General features: G+C 35.3%; 1 protein-coding gene across 1 annotated transcript in view; it reads left to right on the top strand.

The window, feature by feature from the left end:
* The window catches only part of LOC117106772 (ceramide synthase 6-like), a 49,792-nt gene that overhangs the window by 9,442 nt on the left and 18,983 nt on the right, over positions 1-21,367 (top strand). Inside the window, exons 2-3 of the mRNA XM_033248210.1 lie at positions 11,116-11,352; positions 13,347-13,455. Coding sequence (XP_033104101.1) covers positions 11,116-11,352; positions 13,347-13,455 — 346 coding nt within the window. The remainder of the gene's footprint in view (positions 1-11,115; positions 11,353-13,346; positions 13,456-21,367) is intronic.

Here is a 21,367-nt window from a genome sequence, read left to right as displayed (position 1 = left end):
CGAAGCACACAATGACGTTTGCAGCTAGACTACCAATACAACAACACAAATAAACTTCGCATGGCTATGATGGATTGGCGAAAAATGGAGCTCGGACGGGAAAAAAAACGATGTATTTTAGCAAGTATTTGAAATTTTTAAATAATTTTAAGCCTTCGCCAAAATGGCTAAAAGTAGTTGGTTATTTTTTCACCAATCCAAAATAGTAAGGGTCGACAAACGGGGCGATACCCAAAACATTTATCGCCCGACGCCAAAAAAGGTCGCCATGGGCGACCACTAATTTCTAGCCCTGATTCAAAACCTATCTACCTGTCATTATTTTACAACTTACCATCTGATTTGATTGATTCTGGAAAATCTGCATTGCTATGCCATACTGTAGGCCTACCTCCTTAGTATGCATTGTCCTAGCCTGTAGGCATACTTTACATACACATTTTTTACAGACGAGATTTTCTTTGGTTTCGTAAAGTTTCTGTATATTATAAATTATCACATTATTATTTTCCACTGGAACTTAGAAGGGAAAAAATGATCACTTAGTATTTTGATGGTAATTAGAACTAATTAATAGTTCCTAACACCCAAAAATATTGATGGGTGAGATTTTCTAAATCAATATCCTTAAAAGTGATCAAATAGATCAAAAGCTTGAATCTCAAACTGCCTGTTTAGAGGTACTCTTTTTGTTTTATTTGAAACTAATCAGTGGATCCTCTAGGTTTTTATATTAATTTATTTACAGTTTTACAATTAATTTTGTTATAAGGCTCAACTTGTTATATTAAAATTCCCCGATGCCTCTTTGTCAAGTTTGTTTATATTATTTTACCACCTAGTAATATTCTTCTCTTCTCTTCAATCTTGTGTGTATTCCCTGTTTTTAGGTTTAATCAGTATAAAAAAAGAACCTGTATTAAAAGCTTGTCACAATATTTTAATGACAGTTATTGAGTAAGTTAAGTTCTCAGGCAAAGTGCAGTATCATTTTACTACATTTGCTCTGTTTTGATTTATGCTGGATTTTAAGGATGGCTATAAACCTAAGGTAATGTATTAGTGTTCAGTATGTGTGTCTTTGGAGGTTGCTATAAGTTAGAAATTATATTGTTTTAATACAGTATTGAGGTTTTACATGTACTGGAAATCTCATTGTTTGCCTGAATATCAATGTGAAATTAGCAGGTCATATTCTCTCTAAAAAGTTGATGATTTATTACCATTATTTTTGTATAAAGCCAAGTTACTAGGTCAGTGGGCATTGTATGGCACAACATGGTCTGACTGACACTACCAGTACTAAAGACAACTTAATGAAATATGCAATAGCATTTGTTGATATAAAAATAAAAAAAGTGATTTGTTTTATTCAAAAAAATAACCAGTACCAAAGACAGCTTAACAGTTCAGCTACTGAAATATACCATCTGTTGTGAAACAAACAAAAGTTGAGGTTTATGAAAATAAAAAAGTGAATTATTTTATTAAAATAATTAACTTCCAATGAAATATTCTTTAAATAAATTTAAACTGTGTTTATATTACAATCCTTAAATGATTACCAGCCAAGTGTTTGCTGTACAGTAAAGTCAAGTTACCAAGTGTAACTTATGATATAGGAAGAATTAGCCACTGCTGGGGCCAAGGTGCTGATATGTGGCTAGGCCTTTGCTAATGTGTTGAACACTTTGATGGGGCAAAGTTATTACTATGGGGGTCGAGTTGCTGTCATGCGACCCAGGATCTACCATTGGTTTTATGAACCTAAAGTTGTACTTGACATGGGGTCCAGATCCAGGTTTTGTAAGAGGGGTTTCAAAATGTTTCTAAAAAACCCCAAAATGAAGGGGGTAAAATCCCCGGGACCCCCACCTGGGGAACATTTTGATTCCTAGATGGCCAGAAATGAGCTTTCCCAACTTCTAAGGAGTCTTAATGACCTTTAAGAAATTCAGATTTTTTTCCCTCTTGAAAAATGTCAGGTAATTTTTCTCATTCTTTAGGCCTATACATAGAGAAAAAAATCCAAGAAATTGGCAATATCATTGTATTCCCACAAGATTGAGAGTTGGATACGTATTCTTTCTTCTATGGATCGATGGACCAAGGGCCTGAAGAATGCACTTTCGTACATAAATTATTGCGACGTCAAACCAAAAACAGTGGGTACAATTTTATTTAATTAAAGGCTAGGTGGGCTAAGCCTAGTTTGTCTAGTCTGCCAACCTATGCCTAGGTAAGTTAGCATGCCTTTTGTAAGCCAGGACCCAGTAGTATTTTGTTACGCTTCTTTCAAGGAACCCCCTTGGATCCGCCACTACTTGATCACCATAGACCATTACTTGATACTTTGCAGTAAAAATATTTGTGAAGCCGTGTTATTCTGAATGATAACAACAGGTAATGACGAGGCAGCACTCTGAGAATACAGTACTGTAACTTTAAAGATGTAATGTTATTAGGCACAAGCTTTTGCTGCCAGTCAATGCCAGCTTCATTAGATGATACTTAGGATAAGTGGTATTGCCAGAGTTGCTACTTTAATTTGTGATTTGCATTATTCAGAGAGATTGTAAATATTAAGTATGGGATATTCAATACCTTTGCTCTAATAAGCTGCTAAACTTACATTGTATTTCAATCATTCTCTTGGATGCTATGTAATTGCTTTTTTTTGTATGCATGTCATATCAAATTAAGATGCCAAGTGAACACTGCCTCTTACCCATTCTTAAGAGCAGTTTGATTTACATGCTCTGTCATGATGTCATATGTCAGGAGGCATAATCTATTTGTAAACTCACAGACTGCATGAGCTCTACATTCTGTTATTGATCTCCTTGATGCAATTTTCTTTTTTAGAATCGCAACACTTTCCTTTAAGTGTATTATTGATCTAAAGTTAACTACTTCATTAGTAAATAGTATTTTTTTCTTTATGGTGTCTAATGTTCTCTCCCTTCTCCATTATGTCTGCTGACTATTTTAACAGCCTTTTATTTCATTAATGTTTTCAATTTAAATATTACATTATCATAATGCAGTGTGCAACCACTTGCACTCCTTTGCCCATCTCCTTCTATAGTAAATGACTTTTCACTGGCCACCTCATTCTACTCAGTGGTTCTTTCTATTCCATTGGTCATCTCCATTCCACTCTATTCTCATGACCACTTTGTCCATTTGTCTACTGACCATTTCCATTCTGTTGACTATCCCCAGGCCATCCCCATTCCACTTGCCATTCCAATTCTACTAGCCACCTCCATTCTACTAGCTATCTATTTATATTGGTCACTTCCTATTGGCCACATCATTTTAACTTTCCATTGGCCATTTCCATTCTATTGATATTCTTTTCATTGACTCCATTCAATTGGTTTACCATTCCTTCAGTAATATAGTGTTGATTATCATAGTATGCTAACCACAGATTTACAATGACCCCCAGAATTGAATTCAAAATCTAAGGTGAGCAAGCATGCATTAAATAATTGCCAATTTATAATGTGATGAATGGTTTCACTTGAAACAGTAAAATACCACTGCAGCAGTGGCTTCATTCCATCTATTCCATTATATTTCTGTCTATGTATTGTTGTCAAGGGTTTAGCCAGAAAAAAAAAAAAAAAAATAGGCCATCAAAAATGAAAGATGAAGAAATTGGCACGAACTGTAATGACAGCCGAGGGCCGTAGCCTCGAGTGGGAGCAGGTTTGGGAGAGGGTATCCCCCTCCGTACGTAAAAAAAAAATAAAAATGAAAGTTATGACCATTTGAGTGCATTTAAAAGTGTTTAATTATTGGAATTTTGTCTTCACAAAGGAATAGTGTTGAATTAGCTATCACAAAGATATTTCAGTTATAGACGTATTTCAGTGTAGACTACCTGTGGCTACGGTTGTTTAGGCACATTATTTTTCTAGGCTATGTATAGGTATGCCAACAGCCGCGTGCTTACTGTTGGAAATGAGGTTATATTATTGAAAATTGCTCTTTTTCAATTTTATTTTTCTTAGCATTATTCTTAACCGTTTTCAATAAAATTTATATCAAAAGAAAGATAAATGTCTCCTTTCTCATTTAATGTTGTTATTTTACTTGTATCACGTACCATTCATTCCGTACGACCGCCGAAGCACAGCACACTGTTCGCTGTTCCGTTTCGCGTCGGCCATCGCTGCAGGGATTTTCAGAGGGGCCTAGTTATTTTAAATGCTCCAGCGGCTTTCCCGGTCAAGAGTTCATGTACAAAACTGACGTCATTTGATAGCTGTTGTTGTAAGCTTCAAAACTGTATAAAAATCTTTGTTCGTACTGGGCTAAAAAAGCATTTCTAAAGTTTACGTCTAAATTTTAAACAGTTATAATCAAAATTAATAATAGATTTTTACATCCTAGTGTAGGTAATTTTATAAACATCAATTTAATACATAAATTGAAAATATAACCCCTCTCGGGAAGTGCGCAAGCGCGATTTAACAAGCAGGAAGTTCATGACCTGAGTGGTGAGGCATCAACTGCGACACAGCTCGCCGCAGCGATCTAGTGTTAGTAGGGCCTAGTACTGTAGGTGCAATTCCAAGGCTCCATTCTAGGTAATAACTATTTAAATCACCAGTATATAAAGCAGTATCTAGGCTAAGTTGTTTGATTAACAGTTTAATGAATTCGAACAATGTGTATTTAGCCTAGGCCTTAGACGATGTATTATTAACTACTCAAAAGGTAGAGTACCCGTTTTATTACAATGGAACGACCTGTTAAGCTATGGCGAATTAACTACTGTATTGCCGGGCTGGGGGTGGGGGGGGGGGGGGGGGAGGGAGAGGTGAATAATTCCCATCTAGAGCCAAATTTAATTATAACCCAAGCAGGGGTAGGGGTTTAACAAGTGCCAGTCCTGAACCCAATTTTACTGTTGCGTGGGGGAGGAGGTTTGGTGGGGGGTGTATTTAAACAGGTGCCAGTAGTCTTAAGCCCATGTTTTACTATTGCATTGGGGAAGTGGCAGAGTACAGTAGGTAGGGGAGGGGGTGAAGTGGTAGGAGAGGGGGTGAAGTGGTAGGGCAAGGGGTGGAGTGGTAGGGGATTGGGTGAGGGAAGATGTGGTATTCTTGATTTTCATTTAAATGATGATAACAATGTTCATTATTGTTCATATAAAGGTAATAATGCACCAAAATTTTAATTCGTGAGAAAATTTCAATTTCGGGTATTGGGACAATTGTCATTTTTGCTCATTTTTGTATTTTCGTTCCCCCCATACCTCAAAATTTAAGAGTCTGTGCTAACTGAAAAAAATTAAGTGTATAGCCTATAACTAGTGCTTGAAGAAATTACAGAAGAAACCGTGTGTAACTTGTTACTTTTTGTGTACGTGGGTCACAAACATGGCTGAAACGCTTATTTTGACGCCAATGCTGTCTGTATAGTTGTGCTTAATGTGATTTTCAAGATGTTAATTTTTCAAAATGGTTGATATTTAACGAGTGTGTGAATGATATGTGACAATAAATATAAAATATAACACATTTAACCCAATTTGTAGTACAAATTCTCATTTAGTTAGTTTATTGTGTTTATGTGTGATAAGAAAATTGATATTATAAGAAATTACGCAAATTACTCTAAAGCCTCAATCGCACTGGATTAAATTTTGGGAATATGTAACTGTCATCACGGTAAACATTTCTAGGGTAAATGTTACCGTCAATCGCACTTGGACTTTTCAACTCGGTTAGTTTTCCCCGAGTAGTGTAAAACTAACTATTGAGGGCGGTACATTTTGACCCGTAACATGACCCGTACTGACATGACCTATAGCCTTCTGATCCCTTGATCTGTTTCGCGCGCTGATTTGCACTTACTTTCTAGCTAGTTCTTACCGAATCGTTGGAAAAAATCAAGAAAAATGTCATTCCATGCCATACTAATATAAAAGGTAAAGTAACACGTTAGAAAATAATGGTTTATGATCAACTAGTCGAATAGTACGATATTCGTATGATCAATATACAGCACAGTAGTATAAAATTTGTGTGAAAATCGAAATGTACACATCAATAAACCAAAACAATGAGAAGAAACAGGTCAACTAATTATACGCATGCGCCAGTGCTTCACAGAACGATAAAGGTCACCCAATGAACAATGAGGCTCGGGATTTGGTTAATTTAACGGACTTGTGGCTGTTCGCATTGGATTTTCAAGGCTGGTCAAAGTAGCTCGGTAGGAATTCCTGAGTAAATTTCACTCCCGAAAAATAACCGGCGGCGACAGTCAAGTTAACCGAGCGTGACTATCCGCACTGGATTTTTTCGGTCAAACTTACCGACAAGACGGTTACTTTTACTGAAATAAATCCAGTGCGATTGAGGCTTTAGTTCCTCATCTCAGTAAAATACAAAATTGTTCATAAAATGAAAAGTATTCAGCCGATTTGCTTCAAATAAAAAGTATTTTATTTCTTTTTTTTGTCTCCTTATGAATAAAATAGAATTAGACATATCTAGACATAAGAAAAAAATCACTTGTGATACCTACTATGTAGATGCATCTTCATCTCCTGCCCTAGTCTAGTGTAAGTTCTTCTCTAGGGCCTCCGAATCGAGAGATGTATAGGCCTAGGCTTACTCTGTTTTGTTGACTATTAAAATTTAACTTTTGATGTTAACAACAAATCTGCTTTACGGTATTTTATGAATTAATTACAACCGGGGAGTTATGAACAAAACTATATCTTGGAGAACCTAATCTCAAGTACTGTAAATTTGCAAAACCACGTACATGCATTGTGGGCGAATTAGAACCGTCCATTTTCCAGGTGGTTATAAATATGTTTTTAATGCAACATGCACTTGTTGTAAGAGAAATTTCCACTGGGTAGACAATGGTTTAGCCTAGCCTTTTTGAGAATACCGACTGAATGTCATTATGAAAAACAACAATAAGTTTAAGTCTCCAAAGGTTGTTTATCGAACGTAAAATGCTTTAGTTTAATGCAGTGCAACATTGATAGATTTCAAGAATATAAAGAATTTGCTAAAGCTAGACCAGGCCCGGCTAGGCTGAGCTGAGTAGGCCAAGCCATTTCAGTGGCTGTCCTAAATAATTTTTGGCCATCCAAATGACGCTGGCTAAACCCTTGATTGTTGTAGATGAAATGTTAAGTGGTATATAATACATGTGTGGCATTGATGATTATGTTGTTGCAAAATCTAATTAGAGAATGCATAATTTACATAATGTGGAGATGTAATGTCCATGATGCGCTGTGATGTAGTTGCATAAAATAGAAGAATGCATCATGTAGATATAATGTGTCTGTACACAAAATCTGTCGTGAGGGGATCCGGGGGAAAAGCCCCCGAAGCTATAGCTTTATAATGTAATTAGATGCGTAATTCGGACGATTACAGATGTAATAACAGAGAGTAGATAACGTCACTCTTGAGAAAAATCTATTGTGAAAATAGAATATAAACTCGGTCAGGCAATTTGATCAAAAGAAATTTAATTAAACCATTTAGTTGTCTAAGTATTATGTACTAGATACTGTAATTACATTGACTATCTGAATGTCATTTAGAATATTTTTTCCTAAATACACCTCATTGTTTTTAAAATTGTTTTCTCCCAGGGCACTGGCACCACTTAAACCCCCTCTCACCAGTAATGAGAGAGGGAAGGCACTATTTACTTAAACCCCCTCTCACCAGTAATGAGAGGGGGAAGGCACTATTTACTTAAACCCCCTCTTACCAGTAATGAGAGAGGGAAGGCACTATTTACTTAAACCCCCTCTCACCAGTAATGAGAGGGGGAAGGCACTATTTACTTAAACCCCCTCTTACCAGTAATGAGCAAGGGAAGGCACTATTTACTTAAACCCCCTCTCACCAGTAATGAGAGGGGGAAGGCACTATTTATACTACTTTTTTTAGTTCAGGGACGTTCTTCCACTGACTGTCTATTATTTTTTCACAGAAAGTGGCATCAAAATACTTATACAACATTTCATGAAACTGTACAGGATTCATACCATTATGTAGTTCCCTGGGTATACCCACCCCTCATGAATGTAAAATTGGTCCGATTTTGGAGGAAGGGGGGGGGGTGGGTGAGTTTATACCTGGGGATTTCCCTGTGCATGAACCAAAAATGACGATCATTTTGCTAAGTGGCAGGTTCATTTGCCCTACAATTCAATAGCCTATCCAAAACTACAGTATATTCCAGTAAAGAAATCAGACTTTACTCAGGCATCAAATGGGGAGAGAACACCGTACTCTTGGTCTTGCAGTACCTCGGGCTAGGCCTAACCTTGTCTTAAGAATGAATAGAGTACAGTACTGCCAATTTTATTTAAAATTCCCTGCAGGCCGCCCATTACACTGCAGGTGAACTATAGGCAACATTTACGGAGATAACTATCCAATCCAGTCACCCATCATGCAATGTGAAAGACCGCACATGGCCGTTCCAACGCAAGACAATTTAATTGCATTTTTTGCCTTTTTAGCCACAGTTAGCTGTTGGTTATTTTTAGCAACAATAAATAACAAGAATTTACAAGGATGAGCTTTGTATTCAACTTTACGTCAACTTACGTCTGGTCTAATCAATTGGAAGGGTCTACCGAATTCGGAGCCAATTCCTATATTTTTTTTATGAGCATTTGTAAAATTCACTACCCAAATTATTGGGACTTTGCCCAGTAAAATACCTGTACGCGAAGTTGGGCGTAAAGTCGGGTGAGATTATACCCGATTTTGGACTGTACCCGGGGAACTACAATACTTTTATACAATTTATCTGTATCTAACTAAGGATTCGGTAAGCCTATGAAATTGTTGCATTCTCATCTAAAAAAATCTGAATCTGCCCAGGTAAATGTGTAGACAAGAACTTTTTATTTGGTAATAATGAATAATGGATACTGAAGGACATACAGTAGCAAGCATTATTACTAAGATTATTAAATAGAGAACTTATACTTTTGGAATGCTTTGTATTCCTGAAGCTCTAAGAAGTGGTGGTGGAAGACAGTTCATTAGTGCCAAACTGTAGCCCTATCCTATAGTACCATCAATAATTTGTGATTTTACATAGAATTTACCAAAATCAACTTTGCTTTTTAACACGTTGGCTGCCAACGACGAGTATACTCGCCCACAGGGTGTTGCTGAGGGTGCCAGGAACGAGTATACTCGTCAAAAACGGGGGAACATTCTAGCGTTTATAGTAGGACCACAGACTCAACGGCTGGTAGTTCGGGGAAGATACACCTAGACGATAACGTACAAATGACATATGTATGTTGTTGTGTTATGTTGCCGGTAGTACACTCGAGCGGTACAAGTGGGGGCGCCCTTTGAACATATACCAACCCATGCAAAAAGAACACGAGATAACTCGCACTTGGCATAGTGAGTAAAAAGTTCTATCACAGTGCCATCGACGAGTATACTCGCCCCCTAATATTTTCCCGCCAATTTATTATTTGATGATATATGACTAAGATAAAATTTCAAAAAAGTATGTTTGTACATGTAAACTTGTTTTGGCACACAGGAAGGAACCGTAAAAAAAGGTCTGGCAGTCAACGTGTTAAAAGCATGTGTGACTAACCTTGGAATTTCATGACAATAAAATTCATTCTGATTTGTTTCTGTGTGTTTCAATAAGTTTTACTTTTAAAATTCTCCCAAATTGTTTAAAATGTGCCTAGGTTATCCAAATTGTTTATTTTATCAGCATGCAATTCTTTTATTGTCTAGAGTTAGGAGGTGGTAGCCTTATACTTATCAATGAGATATCTTCTAATTCTGCTAATAAATTATTCATTGTTTTTATTGAATTTTGCATGCAGACATCTTTATGTACTCATTACTGATCAGAGGTCAAATTGATCCCAACTCCACTGTTTACCTTTACAACATTAACACTGTAGGTGTACACTGTACAATGATAAGATTTTATTATTGATTGCAAAGTTCCTGTATGAATGTTTGCATACGAAATACCAAAAGGTTAACACTTCATACTGTAAAGCATTAAATTGGTACTTAACCATTGGTACCTGTACTACGAACAGTATTTCTACACCATGAGCAATTTTTACCAAAAACTACTGATCGACTGGCTCTGGTTTTCAAAAGTTACTTGACTGGGCAACAACAAATTTGTTTTGGTCTTAACGGAATCATTCATTTACAATCAACATAAATGATTGTGAATTTCTGTAGCCAATAAATTTAGCTGTTTTATGGATATTTAATAAGAAGTTTAGTGAACTTTAACTTTATTGATTCTACACAGTGAAGGTTTCCTTGCCAACATGGTAAACAGTTTTAAAAAATAAAAGATATCAGAGCTCCGAACAATTAATATTAATGGAACAATAGCTTGTTAATTTGCCTAAGCACTTAAGATGTTGGTTGCATGCAAAGATTCAAACTACTTGTATTTTCATATAATTGATTTTGCATTACTGCTGGCTCACTTGACTTTACATGACTTTTGCAGTGTTGGAAATCTGCTACTATAAAACAAAGCATTTATGTTGCAATAAAAGAACGTAATTGTTTAATACTTGTAGTATTTGTTTGTTTTAAGAGATTTGTTAAGATTCCATGAGTAGATAATATGATATAATATGAATTATAATCAGTTACATTTCATCTCCAATTGTCAATACCAAAATCGATATATTGTAACTATTATTATTATTTCTGTATTTTTCATTGTTTTTGTTATCATTTATTTTATTATTAACACCAAATCTTGTATATATAGGAAGATAGGAAGAATTCTATTTTAATAGGGACAAATGAGATTTTATCTTGTATTTTGTTATAAAATTGCAGTGTTAAACATTTCATGAGCCATGCATTATTTTTTAATAGATGTCTACATAAATATCACAGATAATTGTACTAGGTACATTAGCATGCATTGGTGTTACATAGATAAGTATACATTAACGTGCATTGGTGTTACATAGATAAGTATACATTAACGTGCATTGTTGTCATTTACCACACAGATAAATGCACATTAGCACATTGCTTTAATATTTAATGGATTCAATTCATTTTTCTATTGAAGGTTGATTGGTATGCCATTTGGAAGACTCCTGGGAATCAAACAGAACCCCAATCGTAAACCTGAACCAAACACGATTCTGGAAAAAGCATATAATTCCGTCACCCATAATCCAGATAAAGCACGGCTAACGGGTCTTGCAAAGCAGCTTGATTGGTCTGAAAGACAAGTAGAAAGATGGTTTCGAATTCGCAGGAACTATGGGCGGCCAAGCACCTTGACAAAGTTTTCAGAAACCAGGTAACCTGAACTCAAAATGAATTGTAAATTCGAATGCTAACCATCATAATATAATAATAAATAATGCAGTTTTTAAAAAGTGCAAACATATCTATGCGTAATTATTAGAATGTTTGTCCACTGATAATGCTATTGTGTGGATGTTGTTTTGTTTAAAACCTAGGCCAACAAGCAGTCCTTAAATGATGCAGATAGTAGACCTGCTATACCAACCCTACATTAAGACTGTCAATGTAAATTGGATTGAGTAATTGATTGATATACAGTAGAACCCCTCATTTACGTACAGGACGGGCCTAGAGGCGTTCTTAAAAATCATTTGTATGTAAAATCGGGGTTGTGTGAAATTCCTATGTATTTACACTACCGATATACTAGGCTGAGCTAGGCTAGGCCTGGACTGGAATTTTGTTGGATTGGAACAAAAGTTTGCGCTCGAAAGAAATTCAAAATAATGATCATAAATGTGCAGTACTATACATACTTGTTAATGTGTATACAAATATTATTAATAGGCCTACAGTATATGATTTATCTTCTAGCTAACGAAAAAATTACAGTTCTGTGGACGCCGCAACAGGGCAAGTAACGCAACAACGTTTTTCACTCCATTCATGTTCTTGTGGCGTCAAGTAAATACCTGTAGAGAATAACCTGGAAACCAGGGGTTCACTTATTAAAAGAAGAGCGCTGATTGGCTGTAGACACAGCACTTGGACTTTTTTTTTTTTGTATGCAATATGATTGTTCTATGTCTACATTAACATTTATATAATGAATAATAAAGTTAAAAAGAAAATGTGGGTGTCAGTGTGTTATTTAATGGGGAAAATAATGAAATGATAGATTAACGTTAGTGAGATTTGACAAATAAAATCCATTTTTAATTAAAATTATAAGTTGAACCTAATCGTGACTGTAGGCCTATATGCTACATAGTAATCGCACGTGTGAAATTTATTCGAATATCATTTGTTAAAATAAATTTGGTAGGTGGGTTAATTACGAAGATTATTTTGTCTTTTCTATTACGTAAGAGTTAGGGCTAAGACACACATGATTTATTCAGTGGACAGTGTTTGTAAACAAACTTGAAAGTGAATAGCATTCACTTTCATCGATATGCCGACAACTTACGCATTGGGCGGAGTTTTCTCGCGGCTGCAGACATGAAATAGGATTGCCGTGTTGAATGTCGGTGTATTCAAAGCGCATTATCTGCATTTTGTATTATAGTAGAGATCGCTGATAGTGTACAGCAAACCGTCTAAGACCGAGTGAATAAACTTCATCATGCGCCTAACGATTAAGTCTTGACACACATGTGTGTTTTGTACATGAAATACAAACTTTATTTATGACAACAGTGACATGATTTTTACGTTCGTAAAATCGGGAATTTGTAAAATTGGGGTTAGTAAATGAGGGGCTCTACTGTACATCTTAGCCAACTGTGACATTTTATTTGAATATAAACAATAGAACATCAATCAATTGTAGAGAGTTTAACAGAGCAAAGTCGTAAGTATTGTGTGCATTTCCCCAATGTGATGCATGTTTTGATGGGAATTTGACCTGTTCCTAGTGTTGTATACTTTCCAATATTGTTATTTAAATGTGTTTTTTTTTTTCATATATATTTATTTTTTTTGTGCCAAATACATATAATTTTTTAGAAAATTTTTTTTTAAAGATGGGAGTGACTTATTCCAGTGACATAAAAACATCACACAATATTTTAGAATTACAGCTAACTCCTGAATGTTCAAATTAAATAATTTCACTCTGTAAAAAATATTATAATTTAGACCAAACACTGTTCTTAGTATCATTTGACACAAGTTTGGCATAGAAATGAAAAACATTAAAAAAGTTAAAATAAAGAAGTATCAGGCACACTTAAACACTACAAAAAGTTAGTAGGTACTTAAGAATACATTGTAGATAGTACAGTATTGGAGAATTTCTAAACTCAACATGAATTGATGTTTCAGTTGGCGTTTTTTATTCTACGTGGTAGCTTCGGTGTATGGTATGACGCATGTACCTTATGAACCTTGGTTTTGGGACACCAGGAAGTGTTGGGAAGGCTTTCCATATCACGTATGTATTACCACTTGCTCTACTCTGTGCACTAATTCATTATTTATTGCTGTAAATGTCATCACCCGGCCAGTATCTGATTAATGTAATTAAGCCGGGCACTCCCTGCACCTGACGGCTCTCGGCCGACACGATCCCATGGAGAACATACAGACGATCAACAGACGGTGATGTATCGTCACGCCCTCACAGGGGGCTGAATTAGATTTGTCGGCCGACGGTTGGACAACGCAGTTATTGCCCGGCTTTAGACAACTATGCCTGCTGGTGTATTATGTATTATGCATTAAGTTTATACTGGCATCAATAGGTTGTTTTCCCTGCACGACGTTAACTTTAACGTTAGTACCCAACATGCAACGTGATAGCTCCGCCCGTTTTGTAAGCAAATCGAAATACACATGCACAAACCCATAACTAACGTACGTCAAGCATGCAAAATCCTGAAATAAACGTACTTCGCAACGCAAGATGAATAAATTATGATGTCGTGCGGCATAAACTACCTAATATCCCACCTTAACTTAGTTCATAGTAAAATTTTTTCGACTTGTTATAGGAAATGTACAATATATATAAAGATTATTCGCAAATAGAATATGAGTATGGTGACTCCCAAAATGACAGACGTGAGGCGATAAGTGAATCAATTATGGCCTCACGTCTGTCATTTTTTGGAGTCGCCATACTCATGTTCTATATATAAATATCATATGATAAATTATGTTTCTGTTAATTGTAAGATCCTATCAAATAAATAACATAAAACTTGAGACAAATTTTATCATCAAACAACTTAAATTAAAAATGCATCATGGGATAGAGTTGTTGGTCAACTGCTGTAAGGTCTCAGTGTGCTGGATCTTGCACCTTATAATAACCGAACTAAGCATCATGGGGGTAGGGACATCAACATTACTTCACTAAGGTTCTGCTGACACAAATTAAAGCCCTAAGCAAAATATTTATCCTGGGATATAGGGTTGTTATTCTACTTAAATCTAGTGAATCGCATACCACCACCTCAACCTAAACTATGCATCTGAGGGACGTTATTTTACTGAAGTCTAATGACCAACATACTTAAAACTACAGTATGCATCCTGGGATTAGGTTTTCCAATCCGTCTAAGTGGGAAAGGTTTAATCATTAATTTAATCTTAATTAGCACAAATTATTATTAAAAGGGCTGCCTTAATGCCTGAATTAAACAGACACTATGCACTAATCTACTAATACGAATGAGCTGCAATACTTCACAATTTATTTGGGCAAGAGATTTTTGCACTTTAAACGATAGTTAAATTTGTGCCTGGTGAATAGAGCTACTATCTGGTAAAGCATTTATAAACTTATTTGTTCTGTAGTCCATTAAAACACATTTAACATGTTATTACTTCCTGTGCATTATTGTTTCCTTGCCCTCCTGTATACTGTTCTAATCGCATGATTACACCAAACATCGAATGGCACAGGGTCAATAGTCACTCTAGTCTTGAGTACAGAGGCCTAGATTCATGCTCTTAACCTGTTGTTTGCTTGTCAGTCCTTGTTTAGAATGAAAATTTATATTTATCGGAATTATTCCCCACAACCTTATTTTGTTGCCATTGAGACATTGGTATAATGTGCTATATTAAATTCCAATACATTACTTACTAAGGTATTTAATCATACAGTAAGTAAACAGCAAAGTTGAATGGGGATTTATAGCCATAAGGTGCTAAGGTATCCAAAGCATACAGTAGGTACACAAAGGGTATGCCAACTTGGGATTGCATAACCCTGTTGAACTTCACATAGAGGTATGTTTAATATACACTACAGTACATTCATTGATAACATTTTGATATTACGCCTATATGATTATACCTAGTGATTAAATAACACTTCACAAAATGTTGCGGTGAAAGATAAACCTTTCATTATAAACTAATAAAGATAATAATTTGAGAAAAACATATTGTCCCCATCTGGATTTAAATGCTCTGATTACCATTGGGTTGCTCTACCATCAAATGGAGCTTATATGAAGCCAAGCTCATATCCCTAGATTTCTAATTATGCAATGAATAGTAAATGAAGTCACATGATGAATAACTTTTGAAAAACAACTCCATCACTGACACTAATCACTTAATGTGAATTATATTGACATCATTAGTGGAAGTGTTTTGTATACCACAAAAGTAATTAAAAATTTAATATTTAGTTTTTGTTCTAAAAAATAAAAGTGTTATTTGTTTTGTCATGAAAACCATTTTAAGTTTCTGTGATGATGAAAGTAAAATAATTATGAAATCAAACTCACATCTTGCTTTCAGTCTCATACATATTGAACTCGAGTAAAAAAAAAATTAATTGAATGAGTATTACTGTATTACTAAATTTATCAAGTTAGATTAGGTGATAAATGAAATTAAAGAAAAATGATCAATATTTTCCAATATTAAATTTATCAAGATAAGAAGATATAGACTGAATTGCCTGTTAAAACTATTTTGGAAAATATTTTTTATTTGCATAAATGTTAGGTCATTAACATAAAAGAGCTATTTAATTAACTCAATAAATTTGTGCTTACTCGTACTATATATTTTAAGTTTAATGTTTAAATAACTGTTGTATGATGTATAAAGTGACCACATGACCACATACTGGTGGTACTCGTGTACTTGGATATATTTGCAGAATTTGAAATTTATGCATGTTAGCCTAGGGCATCAATACAGAGAAAGAGTAAAACTTGGTTTCCATACAATCGCTACATGTTATCGGCGACAGCTTTGATGATGCTGATTGGTCACTTGCATCGGGGAGCCTTCCCGATTGCGTCGAGTACCGCTACGCAGTGCAGCGATTGCATTGAAAACACTGTAGCATCAGTGTAGCGATTTCAGGAAGCAATGCTTAACAAAAACAATGTACATCTGTATTTGGCTTTGTGTTGAGCAGTACTTCCTTTTGAAATAAAGGAAAAAAGATCAGAATTCAAAATACCATAAAATAAAATTAATAACATTATTTATATTGTCTGAGTGGGCCTTAAGGCTCCATGGAGGTAATTTTGATCAAAGTAGGCCTACTATACACATACTGTAGTATGTTTCTGTGCCTAGGCCTGATCATTTTATCTTATTTTAATGTAGCAATATGTATCCTGGGTAAACCTACAGTTAGTGTAACCTTTGAACTTCTATTTGGAAGTCTATGCATCATTAGGCTATGAAATAATATAATACATCTAATCTTTCATATTAGTAGCAAAGGCGGCCACCACCACCATGCGGCATAGCAATGTCATTTTGTAATGGGTATGACTGCATATTGTTTATTTATTTATGCTACTGTACACGCTTTGAATTGCTAATAGCCATAAACGGTGCAATGTTGGTTTTAGTTTGGTTAAGCTTTAATTGTTCTGTGAGTTTAGGTATAATTTCTTGTCTCTTTCGTTAGTTGTTGTCAAGCGCCTCAAGGTTGGTTCAACGGCAGGTGCTATACAAATTATTATTATTGTTATTTAGATGCATTCTGCCTTAGTGTTCTACTATGGGTTACATTTAATTATTTTGACACATTCATCTGTAAAACTAATATTCATCATTTTGAATGTTTTGCAAGAGGCTGGAACAATCACTATTTTTAAAGGTTTCATTTAATTTTTTTAAGTACTGTACTTATGGCAATTTATTTTTCAATAATGTTTAAATTTTAACTTCTATTTATATTTCAAATTTTAAAACACCCTTTAAGACGTTTTTTTTAATTGAATCACTTTCCATGTTGGTATTTTAGTGTAATATTAAGTATTATATTTTTTTGTCCATGTTTTGATAATTTTATCTTTCATTTATATTTGATTGTTGTTTTAATCAGGACTTTATGGTAGATCAATTTTAGTATGCTTTGTCAATTTTATTATTGTACATGTACTTTCATTACCCTAAATAAACGTTGCATAATATTAGTTTAATAGTAATTAATACAGTAGGCCTAATGCATTGCAATAATTAAATGCTACTTTGTAAGTAGCCTGGCTAGCCACAAACATTCAAGTTTAATATGTTATAATTAATCTGGTTTTGATGGATTAGGGTTTTGCATCTAGTGAACAAAGTGATAATAAATAGTGAATTCTACTCAGAAATCAAGTCTAGTTGTTCTACAAATCCAACATAGTCCAACGAAAATATAAAGTTTAGCCAGAAGTGATTACAAGTGGAACTTTAATAGGGGTCTACTGGTAGACCAGGTCTCATAAAGGTCTTGTAATTGGTTAGGCAAGACATTTTCTTAACAGGTTTCTGTAATTTTTATGACTTTTGAAATAGAGGTTGTCTTATGTAAAATAGGTTGTTCCAAATTTACAGGTCAACTATATGAACAGCTGTGGAATTTAAAAACAGCAGGATAATATTAATGAATAGCTGTTTTGGGGTTTCACAATATTCTGTCAGTAATTTGACGTGTTCAGTCTACCCAGAAATGAGATGTGGAAATGGATTTCATACTATAGGTGACACTGGTTATCAACATACATGGAACAGACATAAGTGTACAGTGAAGACAGGATCTCCTAAGGTTGTTATTGGAGCACTACATGGTAACAGCTTTCTGTATAATTTCCAAGATAATCGCACTGTAGAAATACTCGGGTAAATGGCCAACATAATAATAATAATATGTCGTTCACATGCTCAAATCCAAATTAAATTATTAAATTAAATTATATTATTATTCCATAATATTGCGGCTAGTAATCAGCGCAGTTGTGTTGGAACCTACCAGGTACCCACTTGTACTGCTGGGTGGAGAGAGGCAACCGTAGATTGCCCAAGGACACAAGCGATTTGCACAGCGAGAGTTTCGAACCCCCGACCTTGAGGTTGGGAGTCCAAGCTACAACCGATGCACCAATCGCTTCTACAAATATTCATATAATCGCTTGAAAATGTTTGATTTTAAATTTGCATTTTTTACTGGAAAAAAAACATGTTCATGTCATGTCATCATCAATATATATTTAAAAACTATTATTTAAAAAGAAAAAAAATAAACAAAATTTTTTAGAAAATAATAAAAGAAATTGCAGAAAAGGCTGCTGTTCTTTGCAGGTGGAAATGGCGCTACGAGCAGCTCTCTGAGATGGATGTGTGCCTTATAAGATGTAATTATTATTATTTCTAATACCATATTGTCTCTAATAAACGCCCCGGGGGCATTGCATTTTTTCAAAGAGGGGGCGTTTACTAGAGGTGAATTGTAAAATCAAAAATTACCTAAACAAGCTGCTTTAGACGGTCAATGTTCTTTATTGGTAGAGGAACAAGTTAATGTGCAGGGTATCTCCAGGCCTCCTGCTATTTTGCTGTTCCTTCGTTTGATGCTGGTTATTTGAACGTCAATAATTCCTTGTGTTTCAAAAAGAAATGAAATATCTTCGAGTTCTCTTGGGATAAATGGCCGACGATGCAGCGCGGTGCTTCTCCTTTCACAACAGCAATCGCGTGCTTGTCAAAAACATTGTCGGCCTCATGAACTAGGCATAGCACCGCACCACCACACGCAAAACATCTGTCCTCAACTTGAAGAAACATTCTCACTACAGTATAGACTTCATTGACCAGACACCTTGAATCAAATCAGCGTCGAACATGTGACACATTAACAATACACGATTACCCGTCGTTTGCCGTCAGTTTGCAGCTTACCCTGTTTTTACAAGGCTAACGAAATACCATAAGAGAAACACAAAATAGGCCTAGTGATCGTGAAGACGGTAAACATCAAACGTTTAGGGTAAGCTTTTTTGAGTAGTATTTATTTCATTTCATATCAAAGAAAGCAGCACACAGTACGGTATTACTCCTTGTTTGTCAACCTCTTTATAGACTGGCTACCCATGTTAATTGATTGGGCACTCATTACAAAATGAAAAAAAAAATCTCAGAGGGGGCGTTTATTAGAAGAGGGGCGTTTATTAGAGACAATACGGTACTTGAAAAATACAGCAGCCTCTCATCAGTGTTGGTATATGAATTTAATGAAAGTTTGAACACAACACAAAATATTTCCAACTGTGAAATCTTTGACTGTACACTACGATCTTCCTCAGCACACTGACTGGAATGTGGCTTGAAAGCTACATCGATTCAGGGCATGTGATCTTACAAACATGTGAGTCTAAGATGGGAGCGTAGATCTTTGGTATCTTGTGTTCAGCGTTGGTTTGTTCACCCAGATGTAAAAACCTTATTATTATTATTATTATTTGAGAGCAGTTTTAGCTTAGTCGGCTAAACTGGTTTTAGCTATGTCTCTGGTTCAATTCTTATCACTGCTCTCCTTGTACTTCAGCCGGAGGGCTGAATGCAAGTTATGACAACGTACCGTCCTTTGGATGAGACTTTTAAGCCGTTGGCCCATGTGCATGTTAAAGAATGCAGTACACTCTTCAGAAAAGAGTAGGGGATTGTCTCTTGGTGTACTGCCCAATCACCACCAGAATGACCCACTGTAAGTAAGCCTTCTTCAGACTTTGGTGTCGACACCGACATCGAAAAATGGTAAAGACAAGACGAAAGTTTGCAAAAAAATAAAAATTAAATTAAAATATAATCAGTTTCCCTTGAATAACCACAATTGTTTGGCTCATACTGTATGTAGACCATAGGGTGCTCTGTTATGTAGGAAACATGTTATGCTGACACAAAATGAAAAAAAATTTCCCTAATTTAATGCCCATGTTGATTTTTGTGGCTACTGTAAGTAGCTACTATGTCATCGAATGGTTTGCCGAGGTAAGTGACTGTGAGTCTCGGTACCAATCGACACCTTTGATTACGAGCCGACTACCAATCAACGCTCATAATTAATCTTGCAAATATTTCTGATAAAATGCGAAAGGTTACAAATGCAGGCGGTAACGAATGTTACGAAAATTACTGGACACACAGCGGATCCTATGTTATGTTAGGTACCTGCCTCCACGTTCTTTTTTTATGTGCGATGACAAACAAAAGTAAGTTCTTTGCAGGTAGACCATGTTTGATTTCACTAAATTTGACAATTTTAGGCCTAGGTGAGCTACTGATTTCCATGTGTTACTATTAGATAGTATTATTAATTATTGTTATTGTTACACTAAATGAAAATTTGTTTTGAGTCTTTTCCCATCAGTTTCCGTTTTATGGCTATAGGCCTAGTATGCTGATTTATCATTGGCACGCCGGTGGAGCGACAATTTTACTCATACGTCGTCGACTCAGGCCCTTGCTAGAACTAGGCCTAGTTTACCATACATGCCGGTAGCAGCAGTCTGGGTTAATTATGAACTAATACTTTAGGCCAGGATGTGATTTATACAGAATCTCAGAATATTCAGCATTTCAAGGATAGCATTCCAAGGAGAGGAGAGCCTATTCATGGTATTGGTTCTACTACGGTCATTTCAGTAGCCATGTTTATACATAAAAGTTAAAAAAAAAAACATGTTGTAGCTAGGTAAGTAGTAGGACTATTGCTAATGAAACTACAGGGCCGCCTAGGCTAGGTAGGTAAACATATCTGGCTAAACAACCTATAGTGTATCTAGGCATAGTTAGGCTTAGGCCTATGCCCTACTACTACATTTTACAGTTCAGTTAATAAAATTTCTAGCAAGTGGGGACTCTTGAATCAGCCTGCAGCTGGACTGGTTACTTATGATCAGGTCTAGTGTAATAAATTTTTATATATGTAATATTTTTGCTATTAACTACAGTATATTAAATAATATTAATGCATTCTATACATTCTATACAAATTAATAAATAAAATATAAACAAATGTAAATACTTATATACATACATATAAATAAATAATAATATAATATATTTTAGTAACATAACATATTTAAAACATTAAAGTA

Source organism: Anneissia japonica, unplaced genomic scaffold, assembly GCF_011630105.1.
Source record: "Anneissia japonica isolate Jap-2015-1 unplaced genomic scaffold, ASM1163010v1 scaffold2471_len1564793_cov202, whole genome shotgun sequence".
NCBI classification, from domain to species: Eukaryota; Metazoa; Echinodermata; class Crinoidea; order Comatulida; family Comatulidae; genus Anneissia; species Anneissia japonica.
The sequence above is the reverse complement of the archived record's forward strand: the minus strand, read 5'-3'. Positions and strand labels throughout refer to the sequence as shown.